General features: G+C 37.0%; 1 protein-coding gene across 1 annotated transcript; it reads left to right on the top strand.

Moving 5' to 3' along the window:
• Positions 1 to 423: 423 nt before the first annotated feature.
• On the top strand, positions 424 to 4,155 carry TBL12 (trichome birefringence-like protein (DUF828)). Its single transcript, XM_086643437.1, has 4 exons — positions 424 to 1,141; positions 2,785 to 2,907; positions 3,049 to 3,298; positions 3,402 to 4,155. Exons 1-4 carry the CDS (start codon positions 594 to 596, stop codon positions 3,681 to 3,683), a joined length of 1,203 nt encoding a protein of 400 aa, XP_086499563.1. The 5' UTR covers positions 424 to 593; the 3' UTR covers positions 3,684 to 4,155.
• The last annotated feature ends 3,715 nt before the right edge of the window (positions 4,156 to 7,870 follow it).

Here is a 7,870-nt window from a genome sequence, read left to right as displayed (position 1 = left end):
TTGTTCTAAGAGGGTCCAATGTGTCCCGCAACAAGGAGGTTAATGAATTGATTTTGACTACTTTTAAGCGTTCGTTTACTTTGAGTGTTTAGCCATACTCATCTCTATAAATGTTTGAGATTGTATGTTTAACTCTGAATGGATTCGAAAGAACTTTTCGTGCCCCATGAGTACAGGTTACACCCTCTTTTTATAACCAAGTGAGGACGCTATAATTATTTTGTCAACAGTTTGTAACAACATAATTATATATGTTGCCAGCCGTTTAAAACATATTTATATATGTTGTCAACGGGTAAAGAAGATTATGAAAAAAATAAGACTGCCTTGTTAACCACATAATTATATATGTTGTCAACCGTTTAAAAAATGTTTTGTTTGAGTTTTTTCTACAATAATATTTTTTTTTCGTATTTGGACCCATGGAGCTTTTAACTCGTAAACTCTGTTAGAGTCGAAACTCAAAAGTCATGAATTCCGAAGGCCAAAAGTTGTACTCGTCATTGTTCCTAACTTCAAATCTAAAGGCGAACCTCGACTTCGAGTTACAACTAGCCAGATCTATCTCGCTCTGAGGAAGAAGCACAAGAGAGATGGCTTCAAAGCTCTCTTCCACTGTGTTTACATGGCTCATTATCACAACCTGTATTCTCCTCTATCTCTACTCAACCATTTTACCCCAAACTTCCAAACATTCTCTCATAGAATCACAAAAAACCCACCCACCAAATCGTTCCAGTTCATCCCCACCTTGCAATTTCTTCAGGGGACATTGGATTTCAGATCTCACTTACAAACCCGTATACGATGAAACATGCCCATTTCACAGAAACGCTTGGAATTGCTTAAAGAACAATAGAGAGAATATGGGGAAGATCAATTCATGGAGATGGGTACCTGAAAATTGTGAATCTCCAAGGATTGATCCGTTTGAGTTTCTTGGGTTTATGAGAAATAAAAGAATTGGGTTCATTGGGGATTCTTTAAATGAGAATTTCTTGGTGTCCTTTCTTTGTATTCTTCGAGTGGCTGATAATGGTGCAAAGAAATGGAAAAGAAAGGGAGCTTGGAGAGGAGGGTATTTCCCCAAATTCAATGTTACAGTTGCTTACCACAGGGCTGTGTTGCTTGCTAAATACAAGTGAGTTTTTCTTGCTTTATTAGTTCATGGGGTGAATTTGATCAAATTTGTCTACTTTACTCTCTCTCTCTCTCTCTCTCTCTCTCTAATGATTTTGAATGCTTCTGCTTTCTCTATTAGGGTTCTAAATTATAGTAGGATTAAATGCACAGGGGTGGTTACTGAATCAATCAGCTGGTTATTATTGTTACTAGTATTAATTTTGTTCTGTTTTAGCAATGAATTATAGAGTAAATGAGGTTACTTCCTTTTTCTTTTGTTGTTGAAAAAATGAGGTTACTTCCTTAAAAATATGGGCTTAATTGATAGTAATGGAAAATTGAGTTGGAAAAATATAAAGGTTATGCAGTTGATTACTGTGATTTTTCAAATCAAATAAATTTGTATTTGTTTAGATTTGAATAGGCAGTGAAGGGTGTTGTTTGTTCGATTAATCATAAATGGATATGAAACTCTGCAGCTGTCACATTCACAATCCGTTCAAAAGTGCCTTAGTAGGACTATTAGAATGCCATGGTCTTTCTAGTAGCTGCTTCCTCCCGCTAATTGGAGTGGCCAAATCTCGTAACCCAGTTTACTAGATTCTTGGCTTTTGTGCACATTAACACAGTCGAGACTGGTTTCACTGAGGTATATCTTATCTGCGAGATGGGTTCTTCAGGTTCTAATCAAATAAACACAACTTGAAGTTGAAAGATGGCGTTAAGTAAAGGGTGAATGTAGGAGCACAATAAATAAGATTAGAATGTTTGTTATGGACATTAACAGTATTCGGCTCAAGTTCTATTCATAACTTCTGCCCTAGTCCTTCTAATGACTTCAGCCTGAGCATTGTTGTGTCTCGCAGTTAAACGATTATTTTTCGTTTCTTTTGCGCATATCTCAAGGGGATGCTAATTTGCACGAGAGAAGCTCGAGGTGAAATTGGGTGTAAGCGTCAGGCACAATATCTTTTCTGTTATTGAGGATATTGAAATGCTTAGAAGATCCATATCTAGATAGAAGTTATCAAGATATCTCAGTTTTACGTCATTGAAAGAACCAGTTGCATATTTGGTTGAAGTTTTGGTACTTAAAAAACAAAACTGAAGACAAATTGGGAAAGAAAAACTCTGTATACTGTATGTTGATGTTATTCCTTTCTCTCTCTATTAAGCAATACGAGATCATCTTGATCTATTAAACCATAACCTTCAAGCAAACTACAAAACAATTTTTTAAAGATACACGAGGGTTTTGAGTCTGTAACTACTGTTTACTGTGGCTGAGGAGAATTAGAGAACAAATCATTGATCTCTGAGGCATTCTTAGTGTGTTCTTATTTTAGAGATAGATTGTTAACGTCATCTTTGAAATATATAATCTTTGTTTATTTGAAGAGACGATCTTTAGCTTCTTATTAACTCAAAGAAAATCTGGGTATTTTGGATAGTTTACCAAAGCCACAAGAAATTATGAAAACAAGTGTCAGTTTGTTGACAACATGATATTAAACTCAAAACTAATTGGAAATGGTATATTGAATAAATTATAAAGTTGTAATCCTTCTCGTTCATCTTTTTGTATTGAGTATGAGTTGTAAATCTTTGCACCTTCATTTTACGTATGAGACATCTCACATGCTCATTACTGATTATATAAAGGTTGCAGCCCATTAAACAGGAAGGACTGAAAGGAATACACCGTGTGGATGTTGATATTCCTGCAGATGAATGGGTCGAGGTCTCCAAGTTCTATGACGTCCTGGTTTTCAATACGGGGCACTGGTATAAATTCCTCTCCATATACTCCAATCTCAATATAAAAAATTCTTCTTTTCATCTGTTCTCTATTCTTTTCCTCAATATTTTGATGCTTGTCAGAAAACGAAATATTGAATTATTGATAGTCTAATGTTTGTTTAAAAGGTGGGGACTTGATAAATTTCCAAAAGAGACACCTCTCGTCTTTTATAGAGAAGGGAAACCGATTCTTCCGCCTTTGGATATTTTAGACGGTCTTGAAGTTGTACTAGAGAGCATGGTTTCCTACATACAAAATGAAGTTCCTAGTGAGACACTCAAGTTCTGGCGTCTGCAATCCCCTAGGCACTTCTATGGCGGAGATTGGAATGAAAATGGGAGTTGCTTATTCGACCAACCTCTCGAAGAAAGTCAGGTATTCACTAAATTTATACTTCCAACCTTTCGACTTTCAATCAAGTGTACTATTATTTGTTATAGTTAGAGAAAAAAGAACATAAGCAATAACTCTATGGCAGCTCGATAATTGGTTTGATCCTAGTAACTATGGAGTGAATAAAGAAGCAAGACAAGTGAACCATCTGATCAGAAGTGCAGTACAAGATACAAACATCACATTGTTAGATCTGACTCACTTGAGTGAGTTCCGAGCAGATGCTCATCCTGCAATTTGGTTAGGGAAGAAAGATGCAGTTTCTATATGGGGACAGGACTGCATGCATTGGTGCCTTCCCGGTCTACCTGACACGTGGGTTGATATATTGTCATCATTAATCCATCACTATTTCTCGGGTTTATGATAAAAATTGAACGGAAAAATATGTAGTATCTAAGCCATTCATTTTAGAAAAATCTTTCACCCATCAGAGGCTTTCTTGGATTTTACTTCCAGGGACTGGCCAAACACAAATCGAAGAAGAGTGATAGTATGGTGTAAAGATATATAAATGCAGCTTGCGGAATGGCGTAAAGACAGCAGAAAATTATCTACTCTGAGACCAAGATATGATCCTTTTTACTTGGGTCATTTTTTTTTAGTTGAGCAGTAGAAACTGTTAGGTATTCTTCTTACTCCAACAAGTCTTTGATATATTGAAACAGTTTCTTTGCAGAAGCTTTTGCATGAGAAGTTTGGGCCGATTTAGGTTTTATGTTTAGAAAATATGAGGCCTCTTGATGTTGTAATACAATGATTTTGAGTCAAGTTTTATTTTTTGGGTTTTGGATTTAGTACTGTATCGGCTTTGTTTGGATATAAATTATGTTTTTTAATCTCTTTTCCATTCTTATATACATGAAAATGGCTTTGAAGCCAGAAAATTGGGTTACCATCTTCTTTCTTTTGTATTATTTCTAACTTTTCAATATTTTTGAAATGAAGAATGAACAAGTGAATAAACTTATGAAACTATTGGTCCTCAGAGGTTTTTTGAGGAGAGAGTGTCTCGCGTGACGCCAGCCACTGCGATTCTTCCCCTCCCCTTTCTACCGCAAACCCTAACCCTAAATCCACTACGAAACCTCAAATCATCTCCAATCGAAGTTAGGTTTTAGCAATTTCTCTATTTTCCTCCCCTTCACTAGGATCCATAATCAAGGATAAGCAATTATCGCCCAGTTTTATCAATCAAGCAAACCCTAGAAGTAGGTTTCATCACACTCCAGCAGCAGCTTATAACCAGAGTGAAATTACTTTAAATCGGCAGTAATCCTTCGTCAATAACAAGTGAAAGATTACAACTTGCAACTAATCGAAGCAAGAAGCAAGCATAAGATCGGAAGCTTCAAGTGAAGCGGTTGATCTAAGGAAGCCATAGAAAATGCACAGCTTGATATTTTCCCTTTGATCGGCGATTAAGAAGTCAGCAAAATAGCCGATTGGAGATAGCTGCGAGACTGGATCGATGCTCAAATCGTCAAAAGCAAGGCTTCTTTCAGTAATTCAGGGTAGTCATCTTTACTTTCTTTAGTTGCTTCTTATTATTATAAATCTATTAGTTGATCTTCTTCTCATGTTAGCAGTTGATCTAGTATCCTACTCTCACTACTTTCCTCTCAATTTTTAGCTGGGTGGTATGCTTAAGATCTCACACATATCTCCATGATTACTCTCATCCTCTCGGGTCTTACTCAATACTTAATTTAGTTGTCATACTGCATGTAACTTAATATCTTTATGAGGGTTTGAAATTTAGTAGCTTTGTTCTAGCATGTACTGTTTATCTCCCATGTGTGCTGATGGAGATGTTTTGTGTTAATATTAACTTATCATAGCCAGGTTTTAGTCTTTTTGGGTTTTCTTGCCTATAGCATGGTGGTATCCTCTTTTGTTTTCCAAACTTCACATGGTTCTCTCTTTCTTAGCACTTTATTGCTAGTAATAATGCCAGTAATCTTGCTTTTTATAGTTAGTTTGGTTTCATTGTTTCTTCCTTGAGTCAGACTTATGTATCTCTTTAGCTTCAATTGAGATTTGTTCTTTTTTGAGCTCTGTTAATTTAGTTTTTTTCAAAAAAAAAAAAAAAAGAGTTATGTTTGTTTATCGTATTATTGTTAGTTCTATTTTATTCCTGCTGTTTTTCTTTTTCTTTAGGAGTTTAGGTGCTTTGTCTAGTTTTAATCTCTCTTGTTAATTTGTTCGTATTATGGTATTTTCTTTCTCTCATTCTAAACTGTTATAGTGTTGGTGATTGCCTCCTCTTATATCTGGTTACTGTCAATATTAGTTTTCATATCCTAGGTTGGTTTTTTTGTATTCTAGTTTTGGTTTCAGTTTCTGTCTTCCATCATCTTCTTTCTTCATGTCTTCTCATATGGCCTCTGCCAACAATTCAAACTCTAGCCTTTCCATCCTTAGTTGGAATGTTAGGGGCATTTCCTCCTTCCTTACTAGAAAACACTTACTTCATCTTATTAACATTAAGCAGCCGGAAATCATTTTCCTTTCGGAGACTAAGAGAGAAACACATTCCGATTGCCAAAAGGTATGCGAGCCCTTTTGTGGAGCCTACCAATAAAGCAGGCGGACTTGTTCTCTATTGGAAACATCACATCGACCTCTCTATCATCAACTCCAACGTTAATATTATTCATGCAACTATCTTGACCCAAATAGCACAATCAATACAATCATATCAGGTTTCTACGGTTGCCCTTATCAGAAAAATAAACCCTCTTCGTGGAAAACCCTCCTTAACCTTAAGTCTACATCCAACCTTCCTTGGATCGTAATTGGTGATCTGAATAACATTCTTGATCCTCAGAAGAAAAATGGAGGTAATGACACATCCAACTCTCATCTACCCAAGATCCTAGATATAATCCAACAACTCGGATTGGTCGACCTAGGCTTTCAAGGTAATCCCTATACCTGGAGCAATCCCCAATTTGCAGGAAACCTCATCCGGAAAAGACTTGATAGAGCTCTTGCGAATGATAGTTGGCTTCAAAGCTTTCCCAACTCTTGTCTCACACACTTAGACACGGTCGGATCTGATCATAACCTGATCTTCCTCAGCACTCTTAAAAACAATCAACCCCGTCCCAAACCTTTCAAATTCATCGCACCTGGATGTCTCATCTGGAATGTCATGATTTTATCGCAAATAAATGGGCTCTGAATCATAACAACTCTACAACCCATAATATTCAGAATAATCTATCTTCCCTGAACAAACACTTAACCAAATGGAACAAGGAAGTGTTCGACAACATTGAAAAGCAAATAAATAATACCATTTCTTCCCTCCAGAATAATCATAATAGTAAGGACATTTCACTCCTCACCGCTAGATAAGAAGAGCTTTATAGAAACCAAGAAGGCTTGTGGAAAGAAAAATCGCGCAATAATTTTATCTCCTTGGGAGATAAAAACATTAAATACTTTCATTTCCAATCTATTCAATGTAACAGAAACAATCAAATTCGAGCAATCAAAGATAACAATGGAGAATGGCAGGAAGATACGAAAGACATTTATGATACCTTCACCTCTCATCTCCAAAATATTAACACCACCTCTAATGCTACCACTGACCCTGCCATCTCCAATCTTTTCAGCCCCATCATTTCCCCCTCCCAAAGTTCGGAGCTTACAGCCATCCCTGACAAAACAGAGATTGATCTAGCTATCCAATGGCTTAAAAAGGATGTTGCTCCAGGGGCCGATGGTTACTCCCCCTTCTACTTCCAATCCAACTGGGATACGCTTAGCCAAGACATTTATAATTTAGTTCAAAATTTCTCACTCAGCTATCCTCCCCTCGACACTAACCACAACTACATCTGCCTTATTCCAAAAACGCCTATTCCTCAAACTCCTACTGACTATCGCCCTATCAGTCTTCTTAATACAACTTACAAAATCATCACCAAGATTTTTGCAGAGAGTTTGAAACTCATTCTCAACCCCATCATCTCCCCTTTCCAGGCCACTTATGTTCCGGGGAGACAGATTTCTGACAACATTATTATTGGCCAGGAACTCATCCGTTCTTTCTAAAAGATGAAAGGTTAAACTGGTTACTTCGGTCTTAAACTGGATATGTCCAAAGCATTTGACAGAATCGAATGGTCTTTTTGGTGGATATCATGAGAAACCTAGGTTTCTCAGAGCACTAGTTCAATATGATTTTCAACTGCATTTTGACCTCCTCCATGTCGGTTCTCATCAATGGGCGTCCGAGTTTGAAATTCTTCCCCTCGAGAGGAATAAGACAGGGTGACCTTCTTTCGCCTTTTCCATTCACGCTGGCTATGGAAGGTCTGAGCAGACTCCTCACTTCTAAGCCTGGTCAGGGACAATTCCTGGGTTTCCCCACCAACAACCCCAATCTCACAATTTCACACCTGCTCTTTGCAGACGACTGCATTATCTTTGGCAAAAATTCTATTGATAACATTAATAATCTTAAAAATATCTTAAATCTCATTTGCTCCGCTTCGGGTCAGATAATAAACTATGCAAAATCCAACATCTTCTACTCTA

Source organism: Eschscholzia californica, unplaced genomic scaffold (genome assembly GCF_041429995.1).
Source record: "Eschscholzia californica isolate CP2 unplaced genomic scaffold, dmEscCali1.0.p SCAF_5, whole genome shotgun sequence".
Classification (NCBI taxonomy): Eukaryota; Viridiplantae; Streptophyta; class Magnoliopsida; order Ranunculales; family Papaveraceae; genus Eschscholzia; species Eschscholzia californica.
This window is presented reverse-complemented; position numbering and strand designations above follow the sequence as displayed.

What these genes read in the sequence shown, in the direction of transcription:
- TBL12 (XM_086643437.1), top strand. Translation starts at nt 594, where the DNA reads ATGGCTTCAAAGCTCTCTTCCACTGTGTTTACATGGCTCATTATCACA. An exon ending in GTGTTGCTTGCTAAATACAA is followed by an intron (nt 1,142 to 2,784) that starts GTGAGTTTTTCT and finishes GATTATATAAAG; the next exon opens with GTTGCAGCCCATTAAACAGG. An exon ending in GTTTTCAATACGGGGCACTG is followed by an intron (nt 2,908 to 3,048) that starts GTATAAATTCCT and finishes TTTGTTTAAAAG; the next exon opens with GTGGGGACTTGATAAATTTC.